Source organism: Ictidomys tridecemlineatus, chromosome 1 (assembly GCF_052094955.1).
Source record: "Ictidomys tridecemlineatus isolate mIctTri1 chromosome 1, mIctTri1.hap1, whole genome shotgun sequence".
Classification (NCBI taxonomy): Eukaryota; Metazoa; Chordata; class Mammalia; order Rodentia; family Sciuridae; genus Ictidomys; species Ictidomys tridecemlineatus.
Window position 1 is genome coordinate 99,813,020 of NC_135477.1, and position 16,313 is coordinate 99,829,332.

Consider the following 16,313-nt stretch of genomic DNA (forward strand, 5'->3'; position numbering starts at 1 on the left):
TTTCACGAGTTGAAACATTTTTTTCTCCTCTCTGTATTGATTTGAAAATCAGGTAGAAGGAAAGGCAAAATACTGCATTACTATCTTGCAAGTTTTAGAAAATGCTGATTGTTGACATAGGAATTTCAAAATTATAATTGCCTACTATCTCAAGGATTATGAAATTCTTGGAATCATTTGAGTAGGTAGATTTTGGTCAATATTCTGGGGTAGACCTTGATATTCTGCTTTCCTAAGGAGTTTTCAGGGCATGTTGTTCCTGGTTTAAACACTACTGGATATAGGAAGAAAGTATCGACCACTGTTCTTTTTGGAAATAGAAGTAAATTGGGAAATCCATTCTATATGGTATGAAACATGAACAGGTATCAACAAATCAGGATCTCCACAATTTGGGGATTTTCGGGATTCCAGATGGTATTTGTCTGTGGGCTGTAAGAACTGGGGTCCCTTTTTCTGGTCATTTAACATAAAAGCAGATATGAATAAGGGGTCAACACTAAAAAGTTAATCTTAACATAGATGAAAGACGAGAGTATGTCCCCAGAGCCCTATATGGATTCCTGGATCCAGATGTGTTTAAAATGTCATCCCTGAAATTATTAGTTTATACATTGTCTTACTGAAGCTAGTCTAAATTTCTTCCTCCTACAACAGAAGTTGTCATTAATATACTAAGTTCAGCCACTTAATAAATTATGACAAGTGGTTTGATAAGTATAGTTAATATAAAACAAAGATGAGATAACTCAGATGCCATTATGTTCCAATGCTAACTTAGAAGCTAAGTGGTGAATTTCCAAATGTTACAATGATATAGAGTATTATTTCCTTATAAATTAATATTTTTAAAAAGTAAACACTATAAGATGTACAAACTGGAGCTGGAGTTGTGGCTCAGCAGTAGAGTGCTCACTTAGCATGTTCCAGGTGCTGGGATTGATGCTCAGCACCACATAAAAATAAATAAAGGTATTGTGTAAAAATAAGAAGTCAACTTGTACATCTTTGTCAATGCCCCATCTAATTACTGAGCGCAGAACCTAGGTTTCCCTTTCTCATCCTGTAGTCACTTTTATTCCTTATTATACTAATACCTGTGTATATCATTTAGTTGAGTGAACAAGGCTGATAGCACCTCTGAAAAATTGATTATAAAAAAATACAAAACGTATGTGTAAATGTCTATTTGTAATATACTTTCTGTGAAAATACATTTGGAAGTATTGGGAGAATCCCACAGCAAGTTACATAAACAACTTCATAATTCGTGAATGCATGTAAAACACTGCAGACAATATCTGTTTCCCAAAACTTCAAGTTAGCAATCTCCATGAAATTCATTACTATTTTAAAAATTTAGAAAAATTGATTTTTTTCAACAGGTTGCTCTTTTGAAACAGTGACTGACAAGCATCATAGTGGGAGAAAATTAATATCTGAAAATAAAATCTCCTGGTTAGATTTGGTTCTTATTTAAGAATGAAAATTATGTACATACATCTTACACATTTTATAAAAAGCTTCTATAGTGTTATAAGTAAAACAATGATTAGTATAAAAATTCCTTTCAGTTCTTTCTTTAGCTCAGATATAGAAATAATTCTTAGAATAGCTGATATTAATAGTGTTTGCACGTATAGACGTATAGTGTTACTAAAACGATCAAGAGTCAAATAAATCTCCAAACAATTATACAAAAAAGAAAAAAAAAACACTTTTATTTTCCACAAGGAAGAGCAATAGGAAAAATTAAATCATTTCCCACATAGTTTTCTTAAAACAGAGCCTACAAGGACATATTCAGCACCAAATAAAAAAAGAAAAAAGAGAATTACAAACAGCCATAGAATATAATCTATAAAGCAAACATTTAATATTGCACTTTGTTTTGCTAACATTTTGGATTTTACTTTTCCCAATTGAAAAATCAGGAATCTATCTTGAATACTGGAATACAACTGTGAACCTCACATCTTATATTAGGAATTGACCAATATTTAGGGGGGAAAAAAAAAGTAATGCCTCTGAATGACAGGGAGACAAACTTTAATGGGAAAATAAAACTTTATTTGATAAAGCTTTATAAACTCAAAATTTTATCACATCTTGTGATCCTGTGCCAATTATCACAATATTGGTCATTCTTGCTTCTTGTGTTACTTGTGAGAGTACGTGGTAATAAGTATTCCAATGCTATGCATATCAACAATTGTTCCCTAGTCAGTCATACATAAGAGAGAAAACAAAAAGGATTTTCTGACAACCCCCTCCCCCCAAACAAAATGAAAACCACCAAATGCCCTTTATGCCAAATATTCCACTAGCTTCTTTTGAGGGGGACATTCACAAAATGATTTAACAACAGTAAAAAAATATTTCACCCCCATTTCCTTATTATCTAGTATTTGTTTGCTACGGGAGCCCAAACCCTTTAACCGAATCACTTAAAACGCGATTCATTTTTACACTGGGCTTTCTTCACCCTGTCAGCATTATTTCAAACATGAATTGTCTTCCATGTTTTCTTAAAGGCCACTTATGGAAAAGCCTATTTGTTTTGTATGAAGCTTTAAGACAGTATTTAACCAAGCACCAAGCCAGAGTTACTATTATTTTCAGCCACTTTATTAATTGTGGGGTTAAATGGTAAGATATATATACCCATTTCACACGTATGTTGCAATATGAGATGCTGATTTTCATGAAAAACATCACAGCTGAATTCCTTCTTTAAAAAAAATTCAGTACACTTAGTACCTCAGATTACGGTTTTAAATATTATCATGAATGCTGGTATATGTTATGATCCAACTGTAAATTACTTAATAAAACCTAGGATTTACTGATGTGATTGCTCTTTTCTCTCTATATACTCATCAGAATAACTTTTCATATTTAGCAAATTGTTTTTTAGATAATGGAAAAAAAAATCATCCCAGCAAACATTCTAGTGTTTTTAATTGTGAAGTTATACACTTTTAGAATAAACTTGGGTTTTTATACTGTCAACTTGACCAGGATAACAAATGTATAAATTGAACTCTAATCATATATATATATATATGTGTGTGTGTGTGTGTGTGTGTGTGAGATATATACACACACATATATATATCCTCATTAAAATACTTTGCATCGGCAAAAATGATTTCCAACATATGTGTTTTGGAGGTAATTAAGTAACTCTGTATAAAAATAAATGTACTTTTCCCTCCTCTCCCCAGTGGCTGGAAAATTTCCACTATTTTTAAAATAATAATAAAAATACTAATTTTTAAGAGCAACAGCCCTTAACTCTTTGCTGGTACCTGCCATACTGCCTTTCTATACTCCATTCTTAACTCTGCTAGTTTCTTCTTGTATGTAATGACAAAAAGGGGATGTGGGTGGGTTATCACTTTTGTGTATGTCCCGTTTCCAAATTTCCCTCTCCAAAAAGCCAACCAAATAAACAACAACAACAAAAAAAAACTCAACAGTGCAACAAAACACAAATAGCATTCCAACAGTTTGGCAAGTGATGCGTTCACCTGAGATTAAGTGATTTTAGGCAGTCAGTAACAAAATGCTGCTTTGCTGTAATAGTAGAAAGGCAACAAATTCTCAAAAGAAATCAAGAAGTTCTACAATCTTGACAGGTCTCTTATTAGCTTCCTCCTCTTATCTCTTTTTCCCCACATATCTGTTGCGTATCTACTACAGTAGGCTGCAAAACATACAGCAAAAAGGATTGGCTTGAAGGCATTTGATGTTTGTAAATAAATCCACAATAGGATCCAAGCTGAAGAGGTGATACATGGTCAGCCTAGTAGGACAATTCTGAGCATGTGCATACGCAGGTAAAGTCCAGGCTATATTAAATAAAAAAAAAAAAAAAGTCAGTGCGTTTTTTCATGTTAAAGTTTTTTTTCAAAGCTTTCTTTTGTTCCTTGTTGTGCAGACCACAACAAGTTTTAAAAGAGTATCAAGAGTCTGGCTTAAATGGAAAAAAAAAAAGCTGTAGTGACACTGAACTGCACAATGTAAGCATTGAGCATGTGCAAATTTTCAAATCAAAAGAAGGAAATCATCCCTCTTTACAACATGGTGTCTTGACACGTATGACCATAGGCTAAAGATGACTGCTCTTAGTATGTGCCAGTTTTAAAGAAGAAAAGCTTAGATCTTCAAGCATATCGGAGCAGTCCCAGAATGTTGCTGTAGGCTTCTGAAGCATGATCACTCGTTGTTTCATGTATTTGCCATTTTTCTGGGCAAAAGCAATTCCACTTCCTCTGAAAACGTGTCTCCAAGATACTTCTCTGTCCTCAGCCGGAAGAGATACAGTTCGGAACCCACATCAACTTGATTTAACCAAGTGTTCCTTCAACGAGAGGGGCAGGATGGTCTATCATCTGAAGTCTGATCGGGATTTGGATCAATCTAGAAAACAATGGGAAACATTTACTGTTATTTGATGAGCTATCTTAAGTTCATTCTAAAAAAAGGAGGAGGCAGAATTTTATGAAGAATTAGTTACAAGCGAATTAGATTGTCATTCTTCTAAAATATTTCCCCGGACAGCCAGGAATCCTCAAATCAAGCCACAAATGACTGACTTGCCTAGTAAGACTGAAATGTCAGAATGAAAGTGTATTACCATGATCTGAACACATGGCAGAACATTTTTAGCATCTAAAGAAATTCTAATGCACTAGAATAATAGGATAGGAAAAAAAATACATCCAATTAAAAAGTTTGAAGAACAGATTCTGAATATCCTATTATCATTGAATGAAGAGGATCACTTATTACACCCAAAGGAAAATGACTCTTTCAATTAAGGCACTCAGAAAAAAAAAAGAGTACTAAGAGTAAAAACAATTCATGTCTAAATTTAAGAGTATAAAATATTATATAATATTTCATTATAAAACAATGGTGTGAACTCCAGTAATCCAAAGAACAAGCTAAGTCTTGTGATTTACAACATTATTTTGGATATCTAGACCAATCTTAGAGGTACTAAAAATGTGGACCATAGGCACATTTTCCCGTCATTTTGAAAAATCCTAAAATTGGATTTGTTCCTTACATCCTTCCCTTTATCCACTGTTCTTCCTATGTAACTGGACTCTCCCACCTTTTGGGGACCACTCACCCTCAAGAAACAGCCTAACAGTAACTTTTCTCTAAGAAGCCTCCCTAATTCTCAAGGCCCAAGAAGCTGCTCCTGAGTTGTTTATTCCTAACATTGCTGATATAATATTTGGTTCCAAGTTTTTTTTCTCACTATTCTATGAACTTATTCCCATTAAGCACAAAGCTTATTCATGTTCACTGCTTAACTGCCATCAAGATGAGGTAGATAAAAATAGTATACCAGTGTAGGAATTCTGTTTAAGTATTTTGAAATATACTACTTTACCCTATAACAAATGTCAAAATATACAAGAATTAAATTGTAGGAACATGAGGAGTAAGATAAATTCTCATATTCAATTAATGCTTGTAAAATGCCACTTTTTCTATTGATGCTTGAAATACAAAATTACCCCCAAAACAAAAAATGAATTCAATGAGGGTAAGATCATTATCTTATTTTTCCAAATAAAAAGTGAATAGTCATAAGTACTTCTGTGTCAAACTTAGTAAATTCAACAACCCTAATAACTTTTAATCTCCTGTTCTAAATTATTTGTTCTTTGATTATCATGATAATCAAAACCTATTTTTTAAACTCTGCAATACTAAATCCAGCCCATTTCATACTCAAGTTGATGCTCTTACCTCTGAATAAAGAGGTGGAGGCAAGAACCGAAACTCCTGGATATATGCAAACAGTGGTCCTTGAAGCGCTCTCTCAAAATCATCACAAGCACTCATAGGTGCAAGATTATTCCGCCTTTGTTCCTCTGTTACCACTTCTGCATAACTGGGTGGTGCTGAAGGAAAAAGATACACGCAATTCGAACAGCATGTTCTTATGCATGTCAAAATACACAGAATAGTAGGTATTAAAAAAGAATGTCAAAGCAAAATAATAATTTTTTGGTAATTAAAGCTAGGGAGACATCAGTTTAAATTTAACATTAGGGGTACATACATCTACTCTTTAAAGAAAGATTAAGATTTATCTAGGGTCATAAAATAACAAAAGCAAAATGAAGTTCTTACTACTATTACTACTACACACTATTACTACTACTAATCGGTTAAACTTAGATGGGCATTATTACCTTCAGGTCTTTCAGGAAGAGATAAACCAAGCCAGTTCATATTCATGCTACACTGACTGCTTACACTTGAGGTTCTGCTGCCAAATGGATGCAGAGGAATGGTACCGATGACAAGTGGCAAATTAAGAAACAAATCCATAGCTCCAGGAATATCCACGTATACCTAAATATTGAAAAGAGATATTAAGTTTAGAATAACAAATGTGATTTCACAAATAACCCAGTTTTAATATTATTAGAGGTTCCCGCTCCCTTTTCAGTTTTTCTACATATTTGTATGTATGAAATATAAAAATCAAATCCTAGGCCAGTAGTGGTGGTGCATGCCTAATATTCCTATCTATTTGAGGCAGAGGGATTACAAGTTTGAGGCTAACCAGAGCAACTTAGCTAGACTTTGTCTTAAAAAAATAAAAAAAAATTTAAAAAGGCTGGTATGGATACAGCTCAAAGGTAGATTGCCTCTGGGTTCAACACCCAATACTGCACACACGTGCACACAAAAAATCAAATCAAATTCTAGATCTAAGATAAAATTATTTCTACATAACTTTATAATTTTTTAAAAAAGCCCTCCTCTTAAAATCTAGACTTACCATTAGTGAATATTCCACACGAATTATACTACAATCGAGGATAGAGGGTGAAACTGGTGGAATTTTCAGCAACTTGCCATTCCACGTCTCTGTCTTTCCAGATGATAAGGATTCCCCACGCAAATTAGCCACAAGCTGTTTCACTTCCTTCATTTTCCCTTTGGCATAGAAGGCCTGTGTTTGGTAAATGGCTGCCTTTGGCACCACCATTCGGGAAGAGCAGTTCTCAATCTCAGCAAATATCTGAATTGATTCACCTAGAGAAAGAGGGAAAAAAAAAACCAACGTAATGTAGACTCAATGTTAGAAGGTTTAACATGGATGAAGAACTGTCCTTGGAGTAAGCAAGTAACTTAAAATTCATGAAAATGACTGACTCATTCACACAGTAGCTGTATGAAAGGGATTACTTTCTAATTTGTGAAAAGAAACTAGGTAAGTGCAATTTCTGTCATTTTACAGAATACTGATGTGATGTTTCTATTTGACACCAATACTATAAGTTTACACATAATAGCTAGGTGAAAAAAGATCACTTTCTGTGGGGATCAAGCTCATACATACCTGGGGTATAGCCCTTCCTTTCAATTTTGGCACTTAAGGATATTGGGCCTGAGGTACAGAACCAGCAACAGAGAGTCTTTTCTTTTGTGCCTGCTTGGGGTGACTGTAAGAAACAAATTGAGAAAAAAAATCAATGTATGAAATGGCAAAATAACAAAATATTTGAAAATATAATCCTAATTCTTGGAGAATTTAACAACTAATAGTGTCACTTTGTTATTGCTTTTTTTCCATGCACCCAAATGTACTTTTTTCTCTCCTGGCTTCTGCATATACCATTACTTTTGTCTTTAAACAAATTTCTATCAAATTAAATGAAAAAAGGGCAAAAGGCTTAATTAACATAGTATCCCATAGCTTTAGCCCATCTATTTACATATACAGTAATTTAAAACATCTAACCAAACAAAAAAACCCTTTCCAAATTTTATTTAAACTACCTTAAGGAAAAGCAGCACAGAAAGGAACTTGGTTATAATCCAAATGTTAACATCTTTCTTTGAGAATGTAAAAATCATATGCAAAAAAGGGGAAACTGCCCATTTTTAAGGATTATTCTTGTTTGCTTTAAAGATGTTATCATTTGCTAAAAACCAAAGTTTTTGAAGTCAAATTTGAATTAATCTCATAAAAATGCCATTAAAAGACTCATTTTAAGCAGGAATTAAGTTTTTTCAAGAAAGTGATAATTCCCCATCATTTGACAACTATCCCTAATTGGAATGATTCAATATAAGTACAAATTTTAGATTATGATATTTCCAATTATGTAATATTATAATTAATGACATCACTGTTCCTCTTCCACTAAAAATTATCCAGGGAACAGATTTATTTCATACAACATATTGGTCTTACTTCTAAATTTACTTTAAGTTATTATAGTATAAAAATATGAGCATATTCTTCATCAGTTTGTATCCTCTTGTATTTAAAAATATACATATGTATGAAATTTAAAAATGAAGTTATTTTAAAGTTATAAAAATTCCGTAGTTCAGGTGATCATTATTTAGTATTTATATGTCAAGACAAAGAATGAATAATTCAGTCAATTCTTACCAGTAATGAAGGAGTGTTGATATCTATATGCTCAAAGACTGTAAATTCCTTCTTTAATTTTACTGGTAGAAGCCAAGGCCTGTGCAATTCGGCTTTCACCCAATAGCGCACACTGCCATGTCGGCCTTCGAATGAGGTAGCAAGTGGTCTGTGCAGAATATAAAGTGAATATATTAATCTTATACCTCTTTCTAAGAATTATACAGTAGGTCAGAATAGAAGTGTTAATACATTGTACTGTTTATGTACCAATGAGGTATAAAATCCATGATTTAAAAAAATTTCCAAAGGGATAAGTCACTGGGGAAAAAAACTTTTATTTCCAAATAACAATGGATAATAGCTAAATATCATGGAAATTTCTGCCTTAAAAAGCCAGAAGAATAACAATCCCTTTAAACTAAAAAGAGGCTACTTTTAATGCTAGTGGCAAAATTATGAAAGTATGATAAACAATTCTTGCAAAGGTCAAGAGTTTAAAAATAAAGTTAAGAATGGCTTAACTATTTCTATTGAGCAATTCTAGACACTAAACATTCAGACCAAATTCCCTATAGTTCTCCATTTCTCATTAGCAAGAAATTATTTTACCTCTTTTTATAGCAACTCATTAAGGTCCAAGAAAATGCCTAGAATAGTCCTTATAGTTTCAAAAATTTCAGATTTCATAAGTCCACAGAAGTCTGAAAAACTGCTTTCACATAATATGTTCTAATTCTTCTTTATTTTCTAACTTTACTATCTAAGGTTTAAAAAAATTCATATCAAAATAAGGACTGTTTCTGAACTCTGCCAATTTTCAGGTTTTATTAAAAATACACAATATTTAATTATTTATAAGATAGAGTGTTAGCTTTGACTGGTAGATGCATTTCACTTTTTTTTTTTACATTTTAGACTATCACATTAACATATAATGGAGCAATAAAATACAGTATTTCTAAATTTTATACTTCATGCTGGTCTTCTAGAGTTTATGTTAAATGACTGGTTTACAAATAGAGTATTTAAATATAATAGTCTGAAAAACATTTATGAATGCTACATTTAACAACTCAAATACTAGAATTAAGAAAATACAGAATTATGTTCACCTGGCACTTGATAAACGCTTATGTAATCTAAATTTATCCTCCAGAATAATCAGTACAAGTGCCAGTTTTCAGGTTTTAAGCTCTGTTAAAAGGTGTTAATAAAAAAAAAAATAATAATCTTTCTCAATAATTTGTTATTAAAGTATACTAGATTCCAAGCTTTATATTAAAGTATTCTGATAGCTATTTCAAGTGCAGGTCATAATATCTTATGTGACCTTCTTAACAGCTCTCTGGATGGAAGCTAATGAATGTGTATATAAATATCACTACTGAAGTTAGGCTATTCCTTTTTATTTTTACCTTCCAAATTTACTGAACCTAGGGTCTCAACCACTCTGGGCAAGTGCTCTACATCCCCAGCCCTAAACCAAGTATTTATAAACTGCTTACTATTTGATTGGTATCTTCCATTCACTCTCATTAAATGGAATACTATTCATGTTTTAAAAACCTCACAAACATTGGTACAGAATACTAATAATTCTGCTTGCTTTCTATAATTTTGCCACAGACTAAAAAAATAGCTTCTTATGTTTAATATATTGTTTTCCTCTAGCCAGTTTTTGTAATGAAAAGGGTTTTTTTTAAAAATAAAAATAAATTAAAAATATTTAATTTTAAGACTGCTTTTGACAATGAATGTCTATAAAAAATGCCTATTACTTATAAATACTTACGTCTGTGGAAGCTCGAAGCTGAATGCATATTCATGTCTTCCTGAATGTATAGTATTGAAGCCTTCTTCGGAATTATCATCATCTAAAACAAAAAACGAAAGCTTATAATTAAATGTTTAACACAACTCAAGGTGGTACAACTTTAAAGATGCTCATAAGATAATTAAGGCCATAAGCTTTGGAATCTTGAGTTCTAATTCACTCCACTTCTCTGGATAAAATAAAAATCCTTCACTTTCATCTGTCCTGTTAAGGGGGATAATAAACAAATACTTGTACCCTATAGGCTTTTTTTTTTTTTTTTAAATGACCCAAACTGCAAAGCATCCTTGTCTAGTACAGCATATGCTAAACAATAGGTTCAAGTTTCAATCATAGTTACCTTTGTTGCCAACTGTTTTAAAATATTAAGACTATAATATATAAAATGAAAAAGACTGTTCATGTAAAATTTTAAAGTATGTCAGTTGGAGGGAATACTACTGACATTACAGAATGGAATATACATATCACAACTCCCAAACCACTAGAAAAGTATCAAAAATGTTGGAGTTTTAAAAAATGATTTTAATGCTGGTTTCATAGCTGAAAATAATTCCATATTGATCTAGACTGATCACAATACTCAACACTCATGTTGTCCTACTCCTAGCAATAGCTTAAATCTCATGTACACAAAGTATACTTTATTTCATCACAAAGGACAGGACTTAAAAAGATGCCTTCCAACAAGGAAACAAAATTGTTCAATATCCTTGAAAAATGAAGTATAATTAGGTACTTTCCAGTTGTTAGAATAAGGAATGACCTTTCATTTTATAATCAATTTCTTTAGGTCAAATGCATTATGTCTTAAGTGGCATGAAGAAATATATTACTGAAAAATGTGGGAGAGGTTTTCAATTATTAAAACAGTACTTTTAGCCTCGACTAGGTAATACAATTACACAAAGAATTTTCTGGATGGAGAAACCTTTATAATTAGCTACCAGAGCAAGGAAAAACTGGACTATTATTTAACTTTTCTTCACCAAAGTATTACATAGACACAAAAATGTGATGCTTCCCTTATATCAAAGGGATGGGAGGAAAAGCACCTACACATCGATTTTTCATCCGAAATCACTGGGACTCGCTTATGTCTACAGATTATTTCCCTTGTTCCCTGGGTAAATTCCCCTGAACAGATCTCAGCACTGAAAACTAGCTGGGGAGTTGGGGGTCTTTGAGATAACGTTCTCCGTGAAAGGCTCCCAAAGTTTGTCTTCCTCTGTCTTTCTTCCCTTCTTGCTTCCTTTTTGTGCCAGCTCAGCAGTCTCATTGAGGCGAGCCACGGCGGGCCGCGCCGTGGTAAACAAGTGCCTGGCTGTCAATCAAGAACTAGACCGGAGCAGGAGAGGACCGGCCTAAACCGGCGCGAGCAGATCCCAGCCGGCCCGCCCGCGCGCCTCCGCAGCACGCGCGCTCCGCTATACATACGGCATACGTCGCGCGGCGCTCGCGCCCGTGCCCGCGCAGCCTAGCTTGCTGGATAGGGGGCGGGGCGACTGCGGCGCGGCGCTTCCGCTTTACACGCCCCAGCCGGTGACCGGTTCGATCTGGCTTGGGCCACCCTGACACCTTTACAGTAAAGGCAAGGGAAAACTGGGTGGTGAAGGGGAGGGAGCCACGGTTTAGGGGAACAAAGGGATAAGGGGCAAGAGATATTCCCCTAAGGCCCTACACAGATTTCGATGTTTGAAATAGTTTCCCCTCTCCTGGACAGCCACTGACATCCCCCCCAGGTCAAATTAGGGTAGCCTGTTTGGGGACGGGACAGGTGTGCAAACACGCTTTGTTTGCGCTAAGAAGAGAAAACAAGCATTTACAGACCCATTTCACCCAGGAAAATGGGGTCTTGCTCTTTTTCCTAACCCAAGTCCCTCTTAACGGGGTTTTCAGCTAAAGTTGCGCCCAAGGCCATTTGGCACCTGTAAGGCCGGTGGGAGCTTCTGCATCTGAAATGTTAATCGTTTTTTTTTCGGGGGGTGGGGGGGTGTCCCAAGCAAGCTGCCATAAAGGACAACAGGACACAGTATGACATGAGCACCGGGCGCCAAAAGCAGCCCGAGAACGAAGGCGAACACGAGAGGAGGCGGCTGCTCTGGAGGGACCTTTACCGGCGCACGCCGGTTCCAAGCCTCGCCCCAGACACCGCGAGCCCACTCTCCCCACCCGCTTGTGCCCAATCCAATCAGCGCCTGGCATCGCCTTAGCAACAGGCTAACAAACCCGACTCCGCCTATCACTGGGAGACTGGGGCGGGTCTCAGTTACCAGGCTAGTTTGAGAGCTCCCAGTTTTAAGTCATTGAAACTATTCCTGGCTAAGATCATGTCCACGCGTTGCAGGGGTTGGGGGGCATCTCGTGGGGGTGCGGGGCAGATAGTTTTCTTTACCATGAAACCATTATGAAATTAGTAAAATTAAGTTTTTCCTACAAATCACTGTTCTATTTTTTTTTCCATTGCAAGTCTCAACTCCTTAAAAGAAAAATCTTTGTTTCTTCTCACCCATTTTATACAAGGCTGCAATTTCCAGAAAGGTTCAAACACAAACTCATGTGTCCACTTTTTAACAAATGCCAGGACTGTCATTAGGCATTTGCATTACTTATTGGTGTTATCCTTGTGAGATTAACTTGAAATTATTACAGGATGCAAAGTACCTTGTAACTATGAAAATTCTAAACTGAATTCACCTTTAAAATTTCACAATAATGCATTTAATGCTGTAAGCATCCTTCATTTCTCACTTGCCTTAGCACTCTACCAGGACATACATTTTTAATAAAATAAAGAAGGTAAAAATATGCCTCTCTCCTTTCTGTAAAATCGTCAAGACTTGAACTAAATGCTGCATTAAAAAAGAGAAGCACAAAAATTACATAACCAGTTTTAACATTATATTCTTCTTGGGCTAGGAATTAAGTCATCGCCACCACCTGACGCGTGTAACCAATCTGCTGAGAGCAGAAGAAGCGCCCCTCCTCACCACCCCCCAGAACTGGTCCGAAACAGGATTGAACCGCTTCTAACAAAGGGTGGAAACTTAGAAAAACAAGCTTAGAGTCTCCTATATTTCCACAATGTAACCATCTAAACAATAGATTGGAAATCTCAGGACCCCTTCTCCCTTTGACAACCCTTTATCTCCCTCTTATAACCAAAAATCAAATCCAACGTGCATATACTTTTCAATTCCATCTAACTGGCATGGGTTTCATTGAATGCACGTTCCGAAGTTAGACATGATGCTTGGAAAAGAAAATTACTGACCCTGAATGGCTTCGTATACTGACCTAATCCCTACTATAATGTCAGATACTATCCTTTAAAATGAGAATGCTTGGTGTAAATTTCTGAAGGAATTGGAGAGAATAGGGAAAAAAACACGTGGGGTGTTGATAACCATATGTCAAAATAAGCCAGGGCAACCCTTTATCAAAGAACAATGATCAAGTCTTTAAAAGTCTTTTGCATGTCAATATTGAAATGAAACACATCTACTGACCTTCTTAAAAATGTTATTTCACTTCTTCACTGAAGATCAGTTTTTAGATCTAAGGTTGTAAAGTAAAAGAAAAAAACAATCTAATATTGTGCTGCAGCTTTTTGCAATTCAATTGAAAACATATTAGTAAAATTATTGAACCGGATTTAAGCTGAATTTCTAAGTAAGATGCAAATGGATTACAAGTGCGTATGGCAGAGGCACAGACCAAGCTGGGTATAGAGGTAGTTGAATAAGTGCAGTTTGCAGTCACTTTGCAGATGCCTGCATGCATTACGGCTTAACACATGAAGAACGTCAAGGAGAATCAAAATCTTCCAACTTTGCTAATCTTTATCAAACTGCTGTTACGCTAAAAGAACCACATTAAATGAGAAAACCGAAAAGGTACTTTTCCCCAAAAAATTAGTCTAATGACTTACATAAAAACTTACCTCTTTCGTGCCCAATTAGGATGTCTTTATGGTTGAAATATTCTACTTCTTCAGTGTAATTCTGTGTATAGGCAGTATTGGAGCCGGCGTTTCTAGATTCAGTCCAGCGTACTTTCGCATGTCCTCTTGCATGAATTTTAAGAGATTTTACTCTGATTTCTCCAGTAACTTCTAAATTCACCCTTCCTGAGACAGTATCCCCACTAGAATACACAGGGACATTGCTGTCATTAAGACAGTCAAAGCTTATTGTCAAACTCTTCACCTTTCCCAGCACCATGATTATAACAAAATCTATAAAAATATAATGTAAGACAAAAAAAAAGTCAAGATCGCATATAAAATGTGATCTTCACTTAACACTGATCAATGTCTTTGCCATGCAAAAACCATGCAGGCAGGATCAGTGATTCTTCACAAATAGTTCATTGAGATTTCTTAAAAAGTCAGGGCAGCAGAGAGGCTGCTGCTCCGCGCTCCTGCTCGTCTCAGTGGTCTCCTTACAAAGACGGGCGGCTGGAGCCTGCCAGCTCACTTTAAGAGCAGCTTTGTGAAAAACAACCCCAGTGCGCACGCGCACGCCGCGGCTGCGGTCCGCCCTCCCTGCGCGCCCCCACCCGGGCCGGCACGCTCGCTCCCTGGCTCGCAAGCTCGCTCGCGGGTACAGTAGGTGCAGAGCTTGGCGAAGGAGACAGTGGCGCTGCCGGGAGGCAGAACCTGACTTCTCTTCATTGTGGGCTCCTATTGGTAGGCAGGCTACCGTAAACCCTCGACATGCTATCTGGAACCCTTTACCGAGCACACTCTAATAGAAAGATAATGGTGGAGCGGCCGGGAAGGGACTAGGGCTGGGTGGGGAACTGTTTGCACAGCCAAGTAAGGCTAAACTGCTGAGTGACCAGCCCGAAGCGTGCGTTACCGGCACTGCAGGGTTTTACCAGCTGCCTGGATCGGAGGAGGAAAAAGTGTTGTGTGAAGAGGGGTGGGGGAAGGGGAGAAACCGGTTGGGCAAGCGGCTGGTTGCTGAGTTTAAGCTAACGAATTTCAAAAGAAAACGTAATAAAAGCCAGGCAAATATTATTCATAGACAAGAGCATTCTTGACTAAGGTTTTTCCTTTTCTTAAAAACAACAATAACAACAGAACTTTGCAGGCAGGATCGAAATGAACTCAGCAGAGGCCAAAGAAGCCTTAAAACAGAATACTCCAAAAGAAGAGAAACTACAATCAGATCAATAGGCTTTGCTTTTTCTCTTAATTGCCTTCTCCATCCTCTAGATAGAAAATAAAACAAAGAAAACTTTGTTTCCATGATGACACCGGAGAAAAGGCTTGCCCACTTCCTCGAAGGAAGAAAAAAGTCCTTTTTTAAGATGCCACCTACGGTTTCATTTGCAGGGTATGACAATTACAACTCCTGTGCCCACGGGGAGTAAGAATAGAGTTCGGCCCCAAAATGTACCACCTTATAAGGGGCAGTATGACATGGTGGTTTAGCTGACATGTTTATAACAACACCGAACAGTCTTTGTTAGAAATTAGTGAAGCATATAGGATGGTTTTTAAGAAGTATGTCTTGGGATATAAATGAGACTCAGTTCTGTAAAACTTCATTTTCAGCGGAGAGCCTCGGATGGTTCAACATAGTGATTCTCATTCTACAAAAGATAGGTGCATTTCTCATTTCGTTGTAAATGTTTTGGTAAAAAATAGCAAGTGCCTTCCTCACATCGTATTGGATTCAGAGTATAAGGACATAAACTCAGATTACTGGCAATCAACATAACACATCATAAGAGAAATTTAGAAAGAAAAACTTACGAATCTCGAACTATATATTTGACCAAAAATGCTTTGGAAAAATATTAGTTGTCCATGTTTAAGCATTTTAGATTGTTCTGTATAGTATATTTGGATAGGTTGAGTCTGAGAGTCCCAATAAACTAAACTCATTGGTCCTGCTGTTTGTTTCAAAATAAACTAAATTTTATTTAATTTTAGTTGACAACTCATTATCCTAAATTCAACAGTATATCTAGAACATAAATAGGCAAACAGTAACTAGTAGGCAAGTCATTTATCTTTTGGTTCAGATTGGTATGGTTAAAATT

At 35.9% G+C, this 16,313-nt stretch overlaps 1 protein-coding gene across 5 annotated transcripts; it reads right to left on the reverse strand.

Moving 5' to 3' along the window:
* Positions 1 to 1,692: 1,692 nt before the first annotated feature.
* Arrdc3 (arrestin domain containing 3) lies at positions 1,693 to 14,817 on the reverse strand. Of its 5 annotated transcripts, none has more exons than XR_013437182.1 (8): positions 14,203 to 14,817; positions 10,218 to 10,299; positions 8,444 to 8,591; positions 7,382 to 7,484; positions 6,818 to 7,074; positions 6,222 to 6,384; positions 5,773 to 5,965; positions 1,693 to 4,425 (listed from the first exon to the last, which is right to left on the reverse strand). XR_013437182.1 is itself a non-coding variant. In XM_005315682.5 (8 exons), exons 1-8 carry the CDS (start codon positions 14,480 to 14,482, stop codon positions 4,369 to 4,371), a joined length of 1,245 nt encoding a protein of 414 aa, XP_005315739.1. In that variant the 5' UTR covers positions 14,483 to 14,737; the 3' UTR covers positions 1,693 to 4,368. The 5 variants fall into 5 exon arrangements, 4 of the variants coding, with proteins under 4 accessions (XP_005315739.1, XP_040128389.1, XP_040128388.2 ...); XM_005315682.5 differs by having other exon boundaries at positions 5,773 to 5,927; positions 14,203 to 14,737; XM_040272455.2 differs by lacking the exon at positions 8,444 to 8,591 and adding an exon at positions 13,769 to 13,817 and having other exon boundaries at positions 5,773 to 5,927; positions 14,203 to 14,333.
* Between the last annotated feature and the right edge of the window lie 1,496 nt (positions 14,818 to 16,313).

Coding starts and splice junctions, on each gene's coding strand:
- Arrdc3 (XM_005315682.5), bottom strand. CDS start 14,482: ATGGTGCTGGGAAAGGTGAAGAGTTTGACAATAAGCTTTGACTGTCTT. Junction 10,300..14,202: donor CCTAATTGGGCACGAAAGAG/GTAAGTTTTTAT, acceptor TTTTTGTTTTAG/ATGATGATAATTCCGAAGAA. Junction 4,426..5,772: donor CTCCACCTCTTTATTCAGAG/GTAAGAGCATCA, acceptor ATTGTTTTCTAG/ATTGATCCAAATCCCGATCA.